The sequence below is a fragment of the Micromys minutus genome (assembly GCF_963924665.1).
Source record: "Micromys minutus genome assembly, chromosome: 2".
Taxonomy (NCBI): Eukaryota; Metazoa; Chordata; class Mammalia; order Rodentia; family Muridae; genus Micromys; species Micromys minutus.
Window position 1 is genome coordinate 13,776,002 of NC_137971.1, and position 22,236 is coordinate 13,798,237.

At 50.5% G+C, this 22,236-nt stretch overlaps 3 protein-coding genes across 3 annotated transcripts in view; 2 read left to right on the forward strand and 1 right to left on the reverse strand.

Annotated features, from left to right (window-relative positions):
• Positions 1–302: 302 nt before the first annotated feature.
• On the forward strand, positions 303–3,192 carry CALHM1 (calcium homeostasis modulator 1; the record flags this gene model as incomplete). The annotated part of the gene is made up of 2 exons (XM_080911294.1): positions 303–854; positions 2,698–3,192. The coding sequence occupies 2 exons, from the start codon at positions 303–305 to the stop codon at positions 3,190–3,192; spliced, it is 1,047 nt and encodes a 348-aa protein (XP_080767420.1).
• A 4,492-nt stretch (positions 3,193–7,684) lies between these two features.
• Positions 7,685–10,764, forward strand: CALHM2 (calcium homeostasis modulator family member 2; the record flags this gene model as incomplete). The annotated part of the gene is made up of 2 exons (XM_080911686.1): positions 7,685–8,239; positions 10,276–10,764. 2 exons carry the CDS (start codon positions 7,685–7,687, stop codon positions 10,690–10,692), a joined length of 972 nt encoding a protein of 323 aa, XP_080767812.1. The 3' UTR covers positions 10,693–10,764.
• Positions 10,765–12,298: 1,534 nt separating this feature from the next.
• The window catches only part of PDCD11 (programmed cell death 11), a 37,895-nt gene continuing 27,957 nt past the window's right edge, over positions 12,299–22,236 (reverse strand). The window contains exons 26-36 of the mRNA XM_080911614.1: positions 18,725–18,781; positions 18,074–18,196; positions 16,844–16,966; positions 16,124–16,409; positions 15,873–15,989; positions 15,180–15,329; positions 14,747–14,997; positions 13,953–14,121; positions 13,478–13,631; positions 13,155–13,320; positions 12,299–12,694 (exon numbers count right to left, since the gene is read on the reverse strand). Coding sequence (XP_080767740.1) covers positions 12,523–12,694; positions 13,155–13,320; positions 13,478–13,631; positions 13,953–14,121; positions 14,747–14,997; positions 15,180–15,329; positions 15,873–15,989; positions 16,124–16,409; positions 16,844–16,966; positions 18,074–18,196; positions 18,725–18,781 — 1,768 coding nt within the window. The 3' untranslated portion in view covers positions 12,299–12,522. The remainder of the gene's footprint in view (positions 12,695–13,154; positions 13,321–13,477; positions 13,632–13,952; positions 14,122–14,746; positions 14,998–15,179; positions 15,330–15,872; positions 15,990–16,123; positions 16,410–16,843; positions 16,967–18,073; positions 18,197–18,724; positions 18,782–22,236) is intronic.

A 22,236-nucleotide genomic window follows, 5' to 3' on the forward strand; every position in this document is an offset into this window, starting at 1 on the left:
CCTCATCTGGTGCAGCTCTGTGGTTCTCTAGGTGGCAGGCAGCTGGAGAGAAGGGGAGGGAAGCCAGAAGGAGGGACACGGTCCTAGCTGTTCCCACAGGATTGGTCACGCTGTGCCTTCTCCGCCAGTACCTGTTTAGAAGGCTCTTGAAAGAATGACCTCATCAAAATACCCTGAGCTTTGCTAGTCCAGCCAGGAGAGCCCAGTCATGAGGTGGGTGCCCGGTGGGCAGGGTGGCCTACTGGAGCTGTGTGAGAGGCCACAGTGAGAAGCGAAGAGGCTGAGGATCCCCACGGGACACAATGGACAAGTTTCGGATGATCTTCCAGTTCTTGCAGTCCAACCAAGAGTCCTTCATGAACGGTATCTGTGGCATCATGGCACTGGCCAGTGCCCAAATGTACTCTGCCTTTGACTTCAACTGCCCCTGCTTGCCAGGCTACAATGTGGTCTACAGCATGGGCATCCTCCTGACGCCTCCCCTGGTGCTCTTCCTGCTTGGCCTGGTCATGAACAACAACATATCCATGCTAGCTGAAGAGTGGAAACGCCCCCCGGGTCGCCGGGCCAAGGACCCAGCCGTGCTACGCTACATGTTCTGTTCCATGGCCCAGCGAGCTCTCATCGCCCCTGTCGTCTGGGTGGCTGTCACACTTTTGGACGGCAAATGCTTTCTCTGTGCTTTCTGCACAGCTGTGCCGGTGGCCACACTAGGCAACGGCAGCCTGGTGCCGGGCCTGCCCGCTCCAGAACTTGCTCGCCTGCTGGCTCGTGTACCCTGCCCCGAGATCTACGATGGGAACTGGCTGCTGGCCCGAGAGGTGGCTGTGCGGTATTTGCGTTGCATCTCTCAGGTGAGGGGGCTGGGTCTCCTCACAGGCCAGGGCCCTTGTGGAAAAGCCCCTTCTCAAAGTGGGGTTCCCCCTCAGATGGCTGTGGGTAGAGGCATGCATTCCCAGCCAAGACTCAAAGCAGAGCCCGGGTCTTCTTCAAACAGGGTCACCTGGAGAGCGTGGATGGTTCGCCTCCATCCTGAGCTCAGACCTGAGAGGCTAAGAGATTTGCATCCATTTCCTCTCCCAGCACAGGCCGTAGTGAGGCTGGTGGGTAGCTAAGCCATTTGGGTACATTTCCCTGGCAAATACTCCCAGCTGGTGCCTGCTTGGTTCAGGAATGAAACCTGACGGTCTGGGGATCTTGAACTGGGGGGCGGGGGGAGCACACGGGTGAGGGAGATGGGTGGTTGGGATGAGATTTAAAGGACCAGCTATCTGAGCACTGTGGGCTCTGGAGCAGGGAACTGTGTGGTATCGGGAGATGGGCAGGAGGCAGTGTCCGCTCCAGTGGGGCTAGAGAAGCAGGCACACCCTGCTCTGGCCAGTTAAGATGGCTGCCTCCCTTCTTGAGAGAGGAACTTCTGCATGCCCTCTGTCACCACCCAGACAGCCTGGAGGATCTCCCACTATGAGTGACAAAGCCACATTCTTTACTTCCTTTCTCATCTGGGGCCCAGGAGTATCTGTCACTCCGTTTGACCTTTAAACTATCATACAGTATGAGCAGGAAGTTCCTGCCCAGAGGCCATGGGCAACCTGATTTATAGACAGATCCTTTGTGACTGGCAGAAATGGAATTTCCAACTCACGTTAGAATTAATTGGCTTTATCTAGAAACCAAAAACTGTCAAAGGGAAAAATCAGATTTCCAGCTTCCCTTGGAACACAAGACAATCTAAGCCCTCTGTAACCACAGCAGCTTAGTGAGCAACATGGAAGGCAGGCCCGACTGGATCAGATGCTCTGTACTTTTCCACCCACCCCCATGGCAGCCTTTGGGTACCATTAACACCACACCCACCCACACCCCCTCCTCTCTGTGCAGAAAGGAGTCTGACCCTCAGACAGGGAGGGGTGCCCTGCTCTGTCTGAGTGTTTGAGTTTAAGGAGTGGAACTCCTTGAGAGTCTGTCTTTCTTTGATTTATTTATTAATTATATGTAGGTCTGTCTTTCTTTGATTTATTTATTAATTATATGTAGGTACACTGTGGCTGTCTTCAGACACACCTGAAGAGGGCATCAGGTCCCATGACAGATGGTTGTGAGCCACCATGTGGTTGCTGGGAATTGAACTCAGGACCTCCGGAAGAGCAGTCAGAGCTCTTAACTGCTGAACCATCTCTCCAGCCCTTGAGAGTCCATCTTAAATGGATGAAAGAAGTGCGGGTGTCAGTTCCAGAAGCTGAAGAAAAAGGCTCAGAGCTTGAAGGAAGAAGGAGATCAGGAAAGGCCTTCTGAAGAGGCACGGCCCCTGAGTGTTACCATTACCAGAGTCTAACAGAGAACGTTATATATGAGCTGCCTTATGGCCATTGCCCCCGTTTAGTGCTTATAAGATCCCTGTGTGGGAGGTGCTACTGCTAGTAGCCCCATCCTGGAGGTAGAGAAACAGACACAGAAAGATGAAGTAGAGAAGAGCCTCACTATGCGATGCAGTGTTAGCTCCTGTCCACTGAGTGCCCTGCCAAAGCTGCACTATGTTCCCAGGATCTGGTTCCTCTGAGGTGGAGTATATGGTTATTTTGATGGGGAGAATAGAGGCCAGGTGGTGGCGCGGCTTGGCCCATGGCTGGCTTCCGTTGGGGATATCTTTAGAGGGTCTAGACAGGTAGGTGTGCTGACAGCCTCCTCTCCCTACAGGCACTGGGCTGGTCCTTCGTGCTGCTGACCACGTTACTGGCTTTTGTGGTACGCTCCGTGAGGCCCTGCTTCACGCAGGTGGCCTTTCTCAAGAGCAAGTACTGGTCCCACTACATTGACATTGAGCGTAAGCTCTTCGATGAGACGTGCACAGAACATGCCAAAGCCTTCGCTAAGGTGTGTATCCAGCAGTTCTTCGAAGCTATGAACCATGACCTGGGACTGGGTCATACCCACGGAGTACTGGCCACGGCTTCAGCCAAAGCCACAGCCACAGAGGCTGCCCAAAGTTCCCCCGACGGGACAGAAGAAGAGAGGGAGAAGCTGAGAGGCATCACTGACCAAGGCACCATGAACCGGCTACTCACGAGCTGGCACAAATGCAAACCACCACTGAGGCTGGGCCAGGAGGCACCGCTGATGAGCAACGGCTGGGCTGGGAGTGAGCCCCAGCCTCCACGAAAGGAAGTGGCCACCTACTTCAGCAAAGTGTGAGCCGTGGCTGAGGCAGGAGGAGAGATCTGAACCTATAGCTTTTTGCCCTTCAAAGTGGACAGAACATTAATTCTGAGGCATAGCCACGGGTCCAGGCGTTCACCTGCCGGTGTGAAAAAGGGAAATTCAGAGCTGAGGGACCTTATGCTTGGCTTCCCTGGGTGGCCAGGAAGCAATGCCATCCTGTGCTTCATCTCTTGCTGTCTCAGTATTATACGTGTTCAGATCTGGCTTATGGGAGCAGAATGCGTGCCTGGTACCCAAGTCCCTTCTCGGGCCTCCTCCCGTTGCTGTTTGTCCCATCCCTGGCTTGCTGAGGCTTAGGCTTCCAAAGTCCATGCCCAGCATTTCCTCTTGCTCTAGACTTTTCTTACACTCAAGAAACTGAGGGCAACCGGCCCTCTCATGGTCATTGCCAGTTTCCTGGATAAAAGGGAATGAATGGGCTTCAGCTGGTGCGACACACCTAAGTGACCCCATGATAAGACCACAGGAGAGGCCAAGTTGTGTGACAACTGTTGAGCTAGACAGCCCCCATGTTTGCTCCCCACCAACCCTCTCACACATATTACGGAAAAGCAGACCATCCATGGGGCTTGAGAGCTGGAAACGGAAGCTGATGAACTCCTGTTTTCCCCAAGGCTCCCCTGGGAAGTCTGCCCTGAGGTGGGAAGATGAGGCTGGGAAGTAGTAAGCCATAAACTGGGATAAGGCTGGGTGAAATTCTGACTCTACTGTTTGCAAAGCATGTCCCTGGGCCTCAGTTTCCTCACTTTCGGAGGAGGGAGAAGGCTGTCTGTCTCACGGGCTCACCATGTGTGAAAACACGTGGCACATCGTGGACACTTGGGCCAGTGTGGTTACGATGTTTGTTCCTTTCTGAATTCATGGCTGCTTGTTCTCCCCTGACCCCAACCAAGGGATTGGACAGGAAGACTTGGCTGCTACCTTGTCCAAGAAAAGGAAATAGGGGTGCAGACAGTTCCTTGCCTCTCAGCCCCATCTTCCAGACCTCTGCCTGCCCATCTCAGAGCCCACGTTGACCTTCATAGGTTCATCGTCCCCCATCCACCCTCCCTCTACACTCAGCTGGGCCCCTGGTGCCAGGATGGCATCGAAGGGGAGGCTGAATTTGACCCCAGCCCCAAATGAAGGGACCAGATGAATACAGACCAAGTGTGCACTTGTGGGGGAAGGGTGGTGTAGGAAGGGGGGACAGGGTCATCCACAGGGGACAGGGTGTCAGAAAATGCTCGGAGGAACAAATGTGAGAGAAAGCTTGAGTGAGATGTAGGTTCTAACATTGGTGGGGAGCTAAGGCAAGTCCCCCAACCTGTAAAGTGCTTCACAGAAAAGCAGGGATATTGGTTTCTCTCTTCATTTATCTCCACTGCACAGACAAGCCATACTGGGGGGGGGGGGGGGGGGGGAGTTGGGGGGCGTGGCTTGTCACTCTGTGAGAATTCCACTGTCCCAGCCCTGGAGAGCTGATGGCCCTCCGGCCTATCTCTCCGGATCTTAGGAGCCACTGAGTTCATCTTGGTACTCTCCCTGTCAGTGGACCTGACTCATGACTTGCTTGTGAGCTCCCAGAGACAACTCCAGGGACAGGCAGTGCAGTTTAGGAAACCTGTTTCCCTTTAATTTCTACCTGTGACCAGCCTCTGCCCTAGGAGGTCCAGATGCCCAGATCCCTTGATTCAGTTGTCAGCTGCACAGAGAATGGGGACAGTACCTGGGAATTAGCTGAAATATTGTGGGAAGATCCTCTTCTGGGGATGGCGGGTACAGACAAAGGTAGGATACAGGAAGAGAGGGGGTATAGAAAACCAGGGTCTTGACCTTTTGCATTCTGGATCACCATCAATCCTGAACACCCACTTCTCCCCTGGCTCTGCTGGGGACTCCTCCAGAAGCTTCTGTCAGGTGGGTATCAAGTGCGGGGGATGTTTTTCAAACTGGCCTGGAGGGCAAGCCTAGGCAAGATCTGGAGGGCTCTGCCTGGCTCCTGCCTAGACCTTCCCAGATGGCCCCCGAGGGGTGCTCAGGGTAGAGTCGAGGCAGGGCCAGTAGGGCCAGCCACAGCGGGCCCAGAGGCGGGCTGGGACAGGACGCAGCATCTGAGACCGCTTCTCCACTTCCTCTGTTTCTGTCTTGCGCCGCCCTCAGCAGCCCTCCCTCCTCTGCTTGGCGCCAGGAGGCTGTTTTTCCATTCTCTGGCTAGAAAGTTCCACGCCACTGTTTCTTTCTCTCTTTTTCTGGAGTTAAATTTGTCGGCAGATGCCTGGACTTCAGCAGTAGACGCCTCCTCCAGTTAAGTTTGTAACTCGGCCCAAAGCTCTGCTGTTTTCAAACGCTGGGCCCGAGCCCCTGGTGCAAAAAAACAAAGCCAGCAGTGAGGCCACTTTGCCTTGCGGGTCAGGAGCACATTTCCAGTGTCTGCGGGAGAACACGCTGCTGTCGCTCCATCAGGAAACCAAGGCCATGGGTGCCTGCAACAAGCCCTAGGTAAGGAGGGGACCCTTCCTGGGGCGTGCAGCTGTTAAAGGAGCCAGCAGCCTCCAGGGACTATCTGGAAGAACCCGGGGATGAACATGGAAGTGTGTTGTTCCCACTCTACTCCCAGCTGCCTGTCTCCTGTCCTTGGAAAGAGCCCCCAGCATGATAATCTCAGAAGACTGGCTTGCTCCCACCTCTGCTCATTCCCTGTGCTATCTGCCAGGCAGGCACCACGTGTCCCACGTTTGGGTGGGTTTAGGTACCCCTGACCACTCCAAAGAGCCAATGAGTGACAAGCAGCCAAAAAGGGAGGAGGGGAGAAGATGGAGTTGCCTGTTAGCCTGTTTATCCCCAGCAACAGGACAGAGTCCTTTCCTTGTGGCATTGTTTAGGATCTCTGAGCTCTGAACTAGGGAGTCTGACATCCCTCCCTACTCCTAGGGCCCACATGGCTCTGCCTGTGCCATATGGCATCCTTGGCAGAGGCAGCACAGGAAAAAGAGAAGTGACTCTAAAACAGAAAGTGGCAGCACAGGCTTCCCTATCTCTCTTCAGAGCCTAACCTCGCTCCACTTCCAGAGTTGTATTTTTGGTTCCACCCCCGTTCTCCTGATGGGGATGGACATAGGGCCACACCCTGACTGTCTCTCTGGCTGTATGGGTGGAGCCTGGGAAAGGAATTGGGGCTAAACTTCCAAAGAGCCTGAGGCCATGGGCACATCTGGCATAGAGCCATCTCGGCTGAGGTCGTGACTCAGGGGAGGGCTGACAGGTAGAGTGGGTCTGAACCCCACTGAGGCTGCCTGTGGCTGCCAGGTATGGCAGCAGCCTAGGCTTCTTGGAGCAGAGATTCTGCATGCTGCTGGATAGGGAAAGCATGAAGGCAGCAAGGCTGGGGGTCAGGAACGGAAGGAGCTAGTAGCTAGTAGACACACTTTGTCGGCTCTCTAAGTATTCTCAAGTCATGGTCAAAATCTCGGCTGGCTCCTCCAGATTTGTCTGACCTCAAGCAAGACCACCCTCTCCCCTATCCCCTTGGTTTGCTAGTCTTTGGCATCAGGAGAATCATCCTCAGTAGAACTGATGGTGTAACACTATCTGACATCATTTATGACCCCTACCATCTCTAGGAAGAGGTCAGGATCACAGTGACTTATCCTTTTTGAGTGCAGAAGTCAGGAGAAAAGACATGAAGTGTGTTAAGAGCCTGAGGTCTCCAAAAATGAAAGGATTTTGTGCACCCAAGGATGCTGGCATCTTGTGCCAGGCTTGTCCCCTGACCTAGGTCCCCACCAGACCCCAGGGCTCCAGTCTATCCTTTGTCCATGAGGACAGCCCCTGCAGCTTTGACACCCATACCCTCCAAATTGTCCAACATCCTTAGCGTATTTGTACCACCTGGAATCCCAGAGGGAAACCATCCCATACGGCCTAACACCACCCGTCATTCTTAATCCTCCCAGGGAGAAGAAGGTAGCAAAAGGGTGTTAAAGTACTCAAAGCAGACAGACCTGGTCTTGAATCTGAGGTCTGTCATTTATTTATTCATGGCCCTGGCCAGGGCCTTACCCTCAGGAAGCTGCATCCTTCACTGCGCATGAGGTAAGGGGTGCACAAAGATGCCAGGGGGACACCAAGGCAACCATACAAAGACTCTCGAGGATGGGCAACATCGACTGAGAGTGTCTGGTACCCGGCAGGAACTCAGGCACCCGTGGCTGTCACCGTTTCTGTCAAGGCCCATGCTCCCCCCCCCCCCCGGGTCTGCTTGACCACAGCAGCACCCCTCAGCCTGTGTTCAGAGGCAAACACTTATCGCTCATCTGTGTTTCAGGAGGCACCAGTACAGCCACTGTAGGAGATAAAATGGCCTAATCATGCTCTGCCGTGGGATGTCCTCTTGCCTGTGTTCCTTGCCAGTCTCACCAGAAGCCATCAATCCTGCCATCTTCTGCCTCCTCCTACGCATCCCATCCCGGGCCAGCCAGTCACTATGGCGGCCTTGATTGCAGAGAACTTCCGCTTCCTGTCTCTCTTCTTCAAGAGCAAGGATGTGATGATTTTCAATGGGCTGGTGGCCCTGGGCACGGTGGGCAGTCAGGAGCTGTTCTCAGTGGTGGCCTTCCACTGTCCCTGTTCCCCTGCTCGGAACTACCTGTATGGGCTGACAGCAATTGGCGTGCCTGCGCTGGCCCTCTTTCTTATTGGAGTCATCCTCAACAACCACACTTGGAACCTAGTCGCTGAATGCCAGTACCGGAGGGCCAAGAACTGCTCCGCTGCCCCCAACTTCCTCCTCCTAAGCTCTATCCTGGGCCGTGCAGCTGTGGCCCCAGTCACCTGGTCTGTCATCTCCCTGCTTCGAGGGGAGGCCTACATCTGCGCCCTCAGTGAGTTTGTGGACCCCTCCTCGCTCACCTCTGGGGATGAAGGCTTCCCTCTCGCCCATGCCACCGAGATCCTAGCCAAGTTCCCTTGTGGAGAGGGCCCTGCCAACCTGTCAGGCTTCCGAGAGGAGGTCAGCCGCAGGCTCAAGTATGAGTCCCAGGTAAGGAGTCGTGTGAAGGGCAGCCTTCTTCCATCCTTCCCAAAGTGACCGCTGATGGGGTGGTGGCACTCAATAGGGTGGCCCAGTGTGAGAGTGAACACGTGTCCAAGGAAGTACTGAATTATCAGTGTCAGGCGTCAGCTGATTAGCCTGTTGGCTTAGTTATGGGAGGGCAAGGGTCAACTCATCACAAGTGTGTCTCCGATCTGCCTTTGGGTACTGAGGATTGAATCCTAGACCACATGAATGTCAAGCATGTCCCTTAGAGATGGTTTTGAGTATTAAGGGAACACCATCTAGAATCTCAGAGAAAACACCCCATAACACCTGGGACCATTTCCAGTCTACCTAGTGAGGTTATCTTTACCCTAGCTTGACTGGGCATGGTCTCTGCAAGCCACCTCACAAACACCTGCTGTGGGCTTTTGAGTTGATGGTGGAGCCTGGTTGACTCCAGGGATGAATACATCCCTGTTCTAGTAACTGAGTCAGCTTTACTCTTTGGGGCAGGCCAGGAAGGGGCAGGCTACTGTTGCTCGGCCTGGCTGCAGTCCTCTTTGCATCCTGTTTGGAGGTCAAGGGTCAAAAGAACAGTTAGAAGCAGCAATCTGAAAGTGAATTCAGAAGCAGAGGAAGGGAAGGCAAGAGGAAGTCCAAGATTCTCTAAAGGGACTCTTCCCTTGAAAGGAGATGGCCCCTGAAGCTGGGCTGCCCTTCACACGGCTCCTTACCTGGGGTCTGGAGAGAGGACTCCTGAGTTCGATTCCCAGCACTCACACAGTAGTGCACAACCATCTGTAACTCCAGTTCCAGGTGGGCGCTAAGCACACACAGTGTACAGACGTGTGTGCAGGCAAAACACTCATATACCTTAACAAAGAAAGAAAGGAAGAAAGAAGGGAGGGAGGAAGTCAGGGAGGGAAGAAGAAAGAAGAAAAGAACAGACTTAAGCTAGCTGCTGGATCCTACCTGTAACCCAGCTTTAGGGGAAGTAAAGGTGGGAGGGTCTGGGGTTCAGGGTTAGCTACACAGTACACTAAAGGCCAGTTTGGATGACTGTCTCATTGAAAAGACGTTAAGACTGAGAGTATTGCTCTCACAGAGGATCCAAGTTCAATTCCCAGCACCGTCAGGTGGCTCACAACTACTTGTTAACTCCAGCCCCAAGAATCCGACGCCCTTTTCTGGACTCTGTGCTCACATATACATTACTGCCCCCCGCCCCCAGGTGTAATACCCCCAACACATGTACAGCTCCCCAATGTATATAAATACCCCTAAAACAGGAAATCTAAACAGATTCTTCAAACAGCAACAACGTAAATGATAGAATTGAGGCTAAGACATAAATAACTCTGTAGAATATCTGCCTAGCACAAACCAGATCCTGAGTTTGAGCCCTAGGGCCGCATAAACTAGGTTCAGTGCTACTGTAAGCCTCGAACTCAGGAGGTGTAGACTAGAGAGTCAGAAACTCAAGACAACCTTTTGATATACAGAGTGTTTGTGGCCAACCTGGGCTACATGAGACCCTTTGGTGGGGTGTGGGGAGGCTGAGAAACAGGGTTGAAGGCAGCATCCAATGGAAGATGGGAAATGCAGAAATACTGATCACTGATTCATAGTTCTATTTACGAGCAATAGGCAGAGAGGGCCCCAAAGGCCCTTGCCCTCAGACTTAAATCCTCCCAATGTGAAACAAGGACACAGACCACCCAAACAGGCAGGGGTGATGCTGTGTAGGGTTGAGGCCTCCAAAGCTAAACGTGTGCCCTGTCACTGAGCTTCACTCCTAGCTCCTGAGCTGAGCTCGGTGGAGTCCAGTGATACTGTACCCGCAGAGCTGGAGAATGAAAAAGAAATGCAGTCTAAGCACAGGAGAGTGTGTGGGCTACAGAGGGTAAGAATAGAAAAAGAGGAAGTCATGCTTGCAGACAACCGCAGAAGCTGCTTCTTTTTCTACTGTTCCCATGGGTAGGCAGAGTCCAGGCAGCTTTCAGGGCCCCCACCCTGAGCCATGCTTTTTCTCTGACCAGCTCTTTGGATGGCTGCTCATTGGTGTGGTGGCCGTCCTGGTGTTCCTGACCAAGTGTTTCAAACATTACTGCTCGCCGCTCAGCTACCGGCAGGAGGCCTACTGGGCACAGTACCGGACCAACGAGGACCAGCTGTTCCAGCGCACAGCAGAGGTGCATTCGAGGGTGCTGGCCGCCAACAACGTGCGGCGTTTCTTTGGCTTTGTGGCTCTCAACAAGGATGATGAAGAGCTGGTCACCAAGTTCCCAGTGGAAGGCACACAACCACGGCCACAGTGGAACGCTATCACTGGGGTCTATCTGTACCGCGAGAACCAGGGCCTCCCACTCTATAGTCGCCTACACAAGTGGGCCCAGGGCCTGACCGGTAATGGCACAGCCCCTGACAATGTAGAGATGGCCCTGCTCACTGCCTAAGAGCCTGCTTCTACACTCTGTAAATGGAACTACTTAAGTCACAAACTAACCCCTCATGGCATGGTCACTCCAGCATCAGGTGACTTTTCTGGTAACTAGTGTCTTGGGCATAGACATAAAACAACTAGTAGTTTGTAAAGATCCTGTGGACCACATGGTTCACAGAAATTGAGGTGGGGTGGGGGTGGGGGTATAGTGTGGGGACTGACCTACCAAATTCATCTCTCCCATGGACACTAGCACACTGTTCACTGCTATCGGAAAAGACTTTCCTAGAGTTAGTTGGTCTGTAGTCTGACAGGGGTGATCTTTGGTGGACCTTGGAGTTGAGAACCATCAGCTGGTGAAGCCTGGTGGTAACCCACGGGGGGGGGGGGGGACCTCATCACCGTATAGTACACTTTGTGCAGTTAATTTGTGTCTAATTGCATAGGGACACCCAGCTCTTGGTGTACTGCTAGGTAACTGCCTCGATTGCATACCTCTGGCCTGACTTTATATATTTAAACTTTTTGTAAAGTTTTTCTTACTTTAAAGGCCTAGACTGGTGTCTGTGCAATTGATAAGGGCATTCAGCCCAATGCAAGAAGATGGCACTAAAGGAGACCACAAAGGGCCCCCTGCCCAAGGGCCGAGTCTCTTGACAATCTGTCTCAGTGACTTAACCTGAGCAGAGGCAGCCTGGCCTTCTGCAGGGGTCAGCTCATTGAAAACGTGTCTGCACCGTGGGCTTCAGCTCTTCCTCCGTCTTGGCATTGCATCGACTAGCTCCATACTCTAAAACCTCATGCTTCTCCTTGTCTGTCCTGGTTCCCGGCATCCAACATTTCCCATAGGAAACTTAAGAGAACATTTTAGGCTGTTAGAGAGAAAGCTTTTAATTTCCCTTAGACTCAAGCCAACAAACAAACATAAAACACACAAAACAAAGTAAAAACAAAAACCTACCAACAATTAGAAGGCTCTGTGCCGGCATCCCAGAAAGCTGGGTTGTGCCAGAGTTGAGTCTGGGGTGAGACCAGGCAGTTTAACCAATGCTTTCAGCTTTCCTTAGCAGCTTCGGTTTCCCATTTACTTTTTCTGGATTCTTCCTCTGTCCTCTTGTTTGAGTCCCCCAGCCTTCAGACAGGGCAGATGGTACAGGCTGGGCTGAGACAATGCTTGGACCCCAAGACCACATGGTGTAGTCTTTCCGGCTACCCACCTCAAGTGTAGACTGAGAGCTTGCCAAGGGACCAAGTGGGAACCTGACCATGAAATCCGCTGGCACATGCCTTTCTGTTTAGACTGCAGCAAACAAACTCTCTTGAAAGAGAAATGCTTATTGTTGTTGTTTCCTAGAAGCTTAAGAGCTTGCTGCCTAAAAACACTGAGCAGCCTCAGGAACAAAACAACAGCACTAGACCTCAAGGGCTAGGGTGTAGTTTAGTGGAAGAACACTTCTTAGCATGTGGAAGGCCTTGACTTAATCTATAGGACTCTAAATTAAAACACACACACACACACACACACACACACACACACACACACACACACACACACAGAGAGAGAGAGAGAGCAAGAAGTGATAGTTTGTGCCTTTAATCCCTTCCAAGTACAAGGCTGGCTGGGTCCACACAGGACCATAGTAAGAACCCTGTCTCAAAAGATTTTAAAACAATCTTTTGAGAGTTGTTTTAAAAAAAAAACTCTTAAAATTCTTTATTCTGACAAGACGAGGAACTGCCGTCACAGCCTATAGACATGCTGCAGAAAAAGCAGCCATTAAACAGTCCCAGGCAATGGCTCCCAGTGTCCAGACATCTGCTGCAGGCTGGGCCGCCGGGGTCCCTAGTCCTCCAGAGCCGAGCTCTTGGCCTCCACGTACTCCAGGGCCTTGGCCTTGACGGCCTGCACGTCCTTCTCGGTGCCGTGCTGCCTCTCATAGTCCAGGTAGCGCTTGAAGAAGAACTTCATCCTCTTAGGGGCCAGGCTCAGATGAATGACCCGCTCAAAGATGTCCCTGTGAGGAAGAGCAGGGAAGCAGTTCCCTTAGGGTCCCTACTACATGACTCCTGGCCAGCCCTCCCCAACTCGCTCTCAGGTACCAGGTCCCTCTAATATCCAGCACTCCAGTTTTCATTTTTATCAGTGTGAACCCCTAAGGACAAGGAGGGCAAACTCCTGAGATGGAACACACAAGGACAGAAGCAAACTCATGACCTGTAGGGATCCTGAGGAACAAAAGTGAGAGCAAGAGGCCGGCACAGAGTGAGCCATGTGGGACCCCAAGTCTCCTGGTTCCGGGTACAGACCAAAGGTGCAAAGGTGAAATCAAGTGGACTGGGGAGCCATGTCAGAGCTTTTTCTCAGTATCCAGTCAGACAGCTGGGAGCTACCAGGGTGTGGCTAAACATCAACATGGCCAAAGGCCCCTCCTACCCCACACTCCAACAGGAGCCGGCTCTGCTCCGTCCCCTCACCTGACTTCTTTCTGGCTGCCGTGCTTAATGGTCATGTCGATGTAGACGGACCAGACATCTGTGCGTTTTGGGTAGGTGCTCAGTGTGTTCTCAAAAATGGCTTTGGCCCGCTCCACATCCCCGAGCTGGAACTCTAGCTGGGCAAACTTGACAATCACATCCACATCTGTGGGGAAAGGACAAGTCAGAGCCAAGACAGTCCAATCACACAGCACAGCCACCAGCTTTTCTAAGTTAGAAGTGACTCCACCTCTTACTAGCTGCCAACCGCCACTCTAAGTGTCAGTCCTGAGTGTGGTTCAGGAACTGGGAAGAACACTCACGCTCCTTGGTGGGCAGGCACTCCAGGGCTCGCTGCAGCACGCGGTGACTGGCCCCAGCCTGACTCCTCCCCAAAACAAAGGCACCATATTTGATCCAGACAGTCTTCTCCTGCCGGAACCGTTTCAGCATCCGGTTGTACAGCTCACCGGCTTCCTGTGGGAAAGACACAGGAAGCTAAGGTGTGTGGCACTTCAGAGGGACAACAGACAGGCTATTTCATGGAAGGCAGACTTGGCTCACTGATCTAGGGGCCTGCGGAGACTGGAAAGATCTTCAGAAGAGCAGTGTAGTGAGAATACTCGGAGCTTCCCTAGTAACCTCCATAGATTCTCACCTCTGTCGGGAAGGGAAAGGGTCTATGAGGCTGAGATGTGATATGAGGAGCCCAGAAGACAGGGTTCTCACAGACGGCTGGCCCTGGCATGCTCAAGAGTCTAGCATCTGGGGCATCTAGGCACAGACTTAAAACCCTACCTTGAACTTCTCAGACTTGGTGTAGATGTCAGCCAGATGCAGGAAAACCTTGAGAGGTTCATTGTACTGCACAGCTCGCTCGAAGACTTTATCCAGGGACTCCTGAGAGCCGTACATGTTTTCCAGGTTCAGCAGTGCCACCCACACGTTCAGCTTTTCCTGCTCCTCTCTGGAGATGAAGTGGGTAGAATATGAGTTCCATCAACTCAGCGCTGGATGCCCATGAAGTATTTCTTTCTCCCAGGCAACAACTCTATCCTCAAGTCCACTTGTAAGTATAGATACTGAGACTCTGTCCCCGTCCTACTGTAAGGGGAACCTGTGCTCCCCTATCTCTTACTGCCAGGTCTGGGGCTCCCCAATCTCTCCCTCCACTCCTGGGAATAAAGCCTGCAGATTACACACTAGGCCTATGTTCAAGCTGAAACAGAATCTTGGGTCTGATTCGCTCCCTCAGTGAAGACAGCAAAGCAATAGACAGTCATTCCTCTACGCTAGGTTTCAGAAAGCTACCTCCGTTCTGCCAAAAACAGAGTAACCCAAGCAACACTGAGTTCTCCCCACTCTGCTTGTGCTACTGGGAATCTTGCTGGCACACAGAGACTAAATGTCGCCATAGCGATTTCATTGAAGAGGACCATAAAATATTAATGAGTGATCTGTTTTAGGTGGCTACACTTAACAAGACTGAGCCCGGAAGACCATGGGCTACTGCTACAGGTTTGAGCAGGAAGAAATAAGCCATGGTAGCTAACTCTGTAAAGAAAATAAAGTGGAAAAGTCTAAGCCCATACCTGAACGAGATGGTCTTCAGAGCCCTCTCAGCCACAGCCCGGGCCTTCTCAATCTCTGTGGCCTGCAGGTGGAAAGCCATGTACTGCAGCCAAAGAATGGAGCTGTTGGGGGAGCTCAGCACCAGCCGGTCAAAGTCATCTGCAGATTCTGGCTGTCTCCCAGGGTCCATGAGTGACTCCTCGATGCGCGACAGCTCCTTCTCTGCCTTCTGCTTCTCCAGCTCCCTTTCCTTCCTGCCCTTCCTCTTCGTCTGTATGGAAGAGGAAAGTGAGTCAGCTGCCCCTTCAAGCACAGAGGGATCTGAGGTATAAGCCATGGGTTCACAGGACAGTCCATGGACCCTACCCAGGAAGACACCTAAGCCAGAAGAGGGCATCAGAGTTGGGAATGAGAAGTCTCTGCAAGAGATGCAATGTCTTGGAAATACAGCACCTTGGCTTGGTGTGGCTGCTCATCCTCCTCGCTGTCTGAGCTCTCTCCTCGGAATGGCAGGGCTGGAGTCAGAGAGTCGAGCCCCACGTCCCAGATGAAGCCTGAAGAGAGCCGCAGCCGGGGCACCTCTGTGGGTTTTGACTGCCTTCCCTGCAGTATCAGAAAATTGAAGGAAGTGCACAGGTCAGGCTGTTTCCTGTGCCCACCTACCGCTACACCAGCAGCCGGCCTCCTTGGTCTCTGTCTGCTGAGGATACAACAGTGACTTGAAAACACTCTAACTCACTTAGACAATGACTTTATGAAATGTAAATACTTGTAAGCAAGCAAGCACATGTGTGCACATGCACACACAGAACAGAAATTCCGATGAGGGTGACAGGGGTTGGCAAAAGTAAAGAAGCCCTGCCCCATGGCTGAGACTTCCAGAGTCTTCTCCATGGCTCCCACTTATGAGGAGCGTGGGCTCATCCAGGCTGTGCCCTCTCTTTATCTGTGCACCTCTTTCATTTAGTTCTTGATAAACATGTTATTAGTGTTAACAGAACCAGTCCTCAAGGAGGTAGACTGGCTGAGGTAACCACGCTTCATCACCCACTGTTTTACAGAAAACTAGGCCAGGGCTGAGACAGCTCTGGGAAGACAAGGAGCTCCTCCCTGAAAGCCTTCCCTCCACTCAGCGGTGAGCCTTACCCTGGGAGGCACCTTCGGCTCCTCCACCTCATCCTCTCCTTCCCGGTAGTACACTTCCACGCCACTGTCATCTTCTTCTGGAGCCCCAGACTTCTTTGGCCTCTTGTTCACTAGTTCCTGAAATGGTAGGGGTGTAGGTGGAAAGTTTCTCCTCCCTCTCCCGGTGCCTACTCAGAGAAGTCTGGGTGGCTGCAGCTCACCTCTCAAATACTTCTTATGGGCGAGGTGAGGCGTGGGAGAGGGGGACTCACCTGCTCGCTCTCAGACTCCTGGCGCCACCGCTTGCCCTGCCCACCCCGCTGTGACTTCTGGGGCTCTTTCTTCTCCTGGCTGGATAACCCGGACTCTTCTTGCCTCTTCTGGTTCTCTTTCCTTTTCTGGCTTCTCTTCTCTTCTCCTTTCAGGCTCTCCTCAATCCCTCCTCTCCTCTCCTCCTGTTTTAGAAGAGGTGGTTCTGGGGAAGCAGAGAAGACATCCGGCTTCCCAGTGTCGCTGGGAAGGAGTGACAGCTCTATCAGGTTCTTCTCGGGGTTCACGCTGAGGCAGAAGAATAGAGGCAGAAAGTGAGGGCAGAGGTGACTGTGCACCACAGGTATACAGACCTTGCCCCGTCAGCACTTAGGCCTTCGTGCCTGTCAGTGAGGTCCCGGCCCTGGCCTGCCTGTCTTAGATGTCCAGTATTCTCAGAGACAGTTTACACATTTCACCTGCTCAGTGGAAAAAGCCAGGGAGCATCTAGAATGGACGTGTTTGATTGACAACAACAGAAACCATGTCTATTCCTAGACTAAGGCTGAGGTCAAAGGCTTCAATCAAAGGTTTCTTACTCATCTGAACACTACATACAAAATTACCCCATGCCTTTGTTCTGAGTTTACCTCAAAACCTCCTCCCAGGACAGGGCTCTCATAGAAATGGGTCTGATTCACAAAGAGAAGGGGACAGGGAGGACAGGGAGAGGAGACACCTACCATAGGATCCTGACAGTGACCAGCTTTCCCTCAGGGAGGCATCTGTTACAAAGCTCTTTCTCAGGTGGGATACACTGAGAGACGTGTGAATACTTGGCCAAACCCAGAACTGAAGGTCCAAGGCTGAAAAGAGACAGACAAGAGCCCCGTGGTATAAACAGAACACAGCCCCACCATACCTAGTGTCCCCACTTTCACAGGCCTCAAACATTGATAGGACATATGACACTAGCTCATGGCATCCAGGAGGATAAACTTGGTTTTGGAAACTGGAAACAAATCATTACACACAATGAAGGTATGAATTCAAATTTTATTTGAAGTACTGAAAATCCAACCAAGGCAAGCTAGGCAAGGGCCCCATCAGTGAACTCTCTAACCCTGGCTGGCCTGGAACTCAGAGACCCACCTGCCTCTGCCTGCAGTTGCTGGGACTAAAGCTATGTGTCTCCACACCCAGCTCCGAGCGCATTCTACCACCGTAATGTCCAGATCACAGACAGACAGAGGGAGGAGACAGGAGAGCAGGGGATGGCAATGCTGGGATTAGGAACACGATGTGTCTCATTAAGACTCGGGAAGCTGGGTGTGGTGGCACACTCAGGTCATATGACAGGTACAAGTGTGAGTTCGAGGCCAGCCTGATCTATTTAGTAAGTTACAGGACAGCCAGAGCTACATAACAAGACCCTGCTTTCAAAATAAATAATAGACAGATAAATAAACAACACAACAAAGAATCATGATCAAATACTAAAATCAGAAGAAATTCAGAATCAGAAACTAAAAATGGCATTCTTTTCCCAAAACACCAAACAGGAAATAATTCAAAACTTTAAAAAAAAAAAAAAGGAATTTAAAACTCTGGGGCTGGAGAGGTGGCTCCAAGCGTAAGAGCACTTGCTGCTCTTCAGGACCCAGGTCTGGCTCTCAGCACCCATATGGTGGCTCACTGGCATCTGGACCTCCAATTCCATGTGATCTGGTGCCCTCTTCAGCCCTCTGCACACACCAGAGCACCAGGAACACACCTGGTGCACATACACTCAAAACACTCAAAAGATAAAAATAAGTATTTAGAACTAAGAATTTTACCAACTGGTAGTACATAAGCTCTCCTCTATTCTTATCAGAGCTAACAGGAGGGCTGAAGGGGGGAGGGGGGCAGCAAGCCCAGGGCCGAGGAGGCAGCTCGGGAAAGCACCTGGCTCTCCGGACTCCATTACTCACCCTATGACCACAGCACTTGTCAGGATAGACTTCACATAGCCACGCAGGAGCTGCCCTTCTTTGACGTCCTCGATGGAGTTGACTTCTGGATCTTCTATTTTACTTTTTGTCTCTCTGTTTGTCCTAAAGGAATATAAGGCTTACAAACAAGGTCTTTAATCACTGCTGCTCCCCCCAGAACCCCTGCAATAATCGTGCTGTGTAAGACTTTGTCTCTGCACCTAGAGAATTGTAATCTGCAGAGTCCAGCCTGTTCATTCCTGTAGTCCTGCCAGGCCAGGGCTCTGTGTCTGACAGCTAGCTATGTAGAAACAAGACAGAGACCACACCCAGTGGAACTCGTCAACCCTTCTACTCCACACTCACCCCTGATCGTGAACCTTGGGACCAGACACCTGCCCCTCACCACTACCAGCTATTCAGTACCTTGAACCCACATTTAGGTAAGCAAACCATTCCCTTCAAGACAAGAGCCTGGATCTTCCAGGAACTCAAATACCCCCAACAACCCACCACATACACTTAAGTAAAAATAGGTTCTGTGTATAGACAGGCGGAGAAGGGAGGAAACTCAGAGTTCTATCACAGGCAAATGTACTACAGCCTAAGTCTTCTGAGTTGTTTCTTCTCCCTTTTCATCCAAACACTCACCTGGATGATCTTAGTGACAGAGCCAGCATGTGGTGTGCTGTGGACAGGACATAACACCTGGAACAGGCAGAAGAGGACACGTTCAACCGTCAATATTAGCAGTCACATGCATGACACTAAGTAAAACAGATCTTCAGTCATCCTACTCTTTAGTCAGGCAGGTGACAAACAGTTCTCTCACGATACGGGGCAGCAAGCTGAGCTCCAGTCAGCCACACGGCCGTGAGGTGAGAGAACGGTACTCTGCCCCGAACTGTGCTCCTACAGGGTTAGCTAGGATGAGGCTCTCAGTGCATTCTCAGCTTCTGCTGTCTTCATCGTAGGAATTTACTGGGACTGTCAGAAGCTGAGATCTGTACTTTGGCGATGAGACCGTCCTCACGGTAATTCTTAACCGTGATCTCCATAGAGACAGAAAAACCACAGAAAACATGACTCCCCTGAGTGGAGAGGAGCCAGACAGCAGCAAAAGACTTGGAAGAGGTAAAGCAGGATTGACTCTCACTAGGTTCCAAAGTAGCTCGGGTAAAACTAATTCATCGTCCTTTATCACTAAGTAGAAACAGAGAGAATTAGAGGAAAAAGACTAACCAACCAAACCTTCTACAGCTCCCAGGGACTAAACCACCCAATGACGACTATCCATGGCTCCAGGTGCCTATGTAGCAGAAGATAGCACTGTCTGGCATCAATGGGAGGAGAGGCCTTTGGTCCAGTGAAGGCTCATTCTCCCAGTGTAGGGGAACGCCAAGACACTGAGGTGGGAGAGGGAGGTTGGGAGAGGGAGCACCTTCATGGAGGCAAGGGTGGAGAATGAGAGTGGGGGAAAAGGAGATAACATTTGAAATGTAAAAAAAAAAAAAAAAGGGGGGGGGGGAGAGACCATGGACACAAGTCAATGCACACCATCCCACAGCAGGCATGTGCTCCTCCCAGGCACCAGAGCCCCTTGCACTGGAAGCAGGCTTCTGGTGCTACCTTGAGGCAAACAATTTCCTACCTACATCTGATAGAAGAAGGGAATTTTAATTGCATACTACCCACAGGTCTGGCTGTCATAAAAGAATTCAAAATGACTATGTTGCCAGATCCACACCCTCATTTTGTAAGCTTCCCGAGGCAAACCAGAGATGACCAATGTGTCTCTAGTACTGACTGAGGATTTGTCTTCTGCCGGGCTCTGGGTATCTTTGTGCTGTTTGATTTGGATAAATTAAATACTTGACAACTTAGGCGGATGTCAGGAGCTGGGATATTGGAGATGGGGTGGGGCCATGACTCTTCTCTAGTCTCTGTCTCCTGGAGGTATGCATTCTACTTGGTCTTGGCTGGTAGAAGGACACACACCATGAAATCTGGCTTTTCAAGGGTACTTTTCTCAGGCTACAAAAATGGTCTTAGAACCTAAGAGTGGGGCTTATGGTGTTAATTGTACTCCTAGAACCTGGAACTCTTAGATCCTCTAAGGAGAATCACAGTCTGAGGCCAGTCCAGACTCTAAGACCCTGTGTCTATGTGCAAAACCAACCAACCAACCACAGATAATTCTGACCCAGGTTTGTTTATGGGTACCTGAAACTGTTTATAAAGTCTGCACCCCCAAGGTTGATGATATCCTTTCACAAAAAAATGTACAAATTATTTTAATTAAAAATATAAATGCTGGGGGCTGCAGAGATGGCTCAGTGGTTAAGAGCACTGGCTGTTCTTCCAGAGGTCCTAAGTTCAATTCCCAGCAACCACATGGTGGCTCACAACCATCTGTGATGAGTCCAATGTCATTTTCTGGTGTGTCTCAAGAGAGCAAGTGTACCCACATATATTAAATAGATGAATGAATCTTTAAAAAAAAATCAAATAAATATGAGCAATTGACTTGGAAAATAAGAGCACAGGGAAAATATGAAGAAACAGTATAAGAAATGCAAATTAACAGGCTGGAGGCGGCTGTTCTTGCAGGGGACCCAGGTGTGGTTCTTAGCACCTAGAGAACAACTGTATAGCTCCAGTTCCAAATCCAATCCTCTTCTAGTCTCCACAGGCAATGCACTGCATGCACATGGTGCATTGACATATACATATAAAATAAATATTTTTAAAAGTCTAACTAAAAAATGAAAATTAAAATGAAAGATCAATTTTTGCCTACTCCATGACTAAAGTAAAAATTAAAAATATCCAGTCTAAGGCTGAAAAAAAAGCTCAGCAGTCAAGATTATTGGCTATCTTTTCAGAGAATTTGGGTTTGATTCCTAGTATTACATGGTGGAACTCCAGTTCTAGGGAATCCAATGTCCTCTTGTGGTTACTGTGGGCACTAGGCATCCACATGGTACACACACATACATATAAAACAAAACAAATTTAGTCTTACAATCCTAACAAGGAAGCAGATGGTGAAGGACAATATATTTTGCAACATATTAAACATGAATTGGTCCATTAAATTTACTTCTATAAATAAATGTATTTCAAAGTTGTACTATAATCCAAACATGCACAAAAGACAGGCATTTCAACATTACTGCCTCTCAATAAAACTGATCAAATAAAGTCATATAAAAGTGGTGAACACAAATAAACAGTAAGGAGAGAGAGTTCGACATGAGCACGTAAGTGTCATAGCTGCTCTGAGACAAAAGCAACTTGCAATATATAAAGTGAGGCTCTATTACTGAATGAAGGAGATTATGCCACATGTTTGTACAAGTCTGGAGAGATTAGAGGTCAAAGAATATGTGGCAAAAGCAGGCAGGAGAAGAAACAGAAACTTATACATATTTATATATTTGAGGTTTTCTTTCCAGTAAAAAAACAAAACAAAAAGCCACAAAACAGGTTTAAATTTAAGATGCTTATCAACAGGTGAATAAAGAAAATGTCACATACACAAAGAGTATAATCTTAATTATAAGGAATAAAATTATATCATTTATAGGAAAATGGGTGAAACTGGGGTTTATCATGATAAAACAGACTTAGAAAGACAGGGTTACACTTCCTCCGCACGCGCGCACGTGCGCGTGAACACACACACACACACACACACACACACACACACGAAATAGAGGGGGTGAGAAGAGGAAAATGATAAGATAGCCCAGTAATTATAAACACTGGCTGAGTAACTGGCTCAATTCCCAGAACCCACATGGCGGCTCTCAAGCACCCACTTACAGGGGATCTAATGTCTTCTCTGGGTACCAGGTATCCACGTGGCTCACAGAGTTACATGTGGGGAAAACACCCATACATATAAAATAAACAAAGTAAAACAAAAGAACAGACAGAAGGACAAAAGGTGGCAATGGGAGGTGGGCAGACGGACAAGGGGGTACACATTTCTATATGCAGAACCTAGATTTAACTGACCCCGTAACATGGAGGGAGAAAGGAGACTATTGGGTGGGGATGTGTCTCAGAACAGCCACGGAAGAGAGATGGAAAAGGTAATGGAAGAATGACTATCAGCAAGATACAATGACCTGATGTATGAAACACCATAATGATAT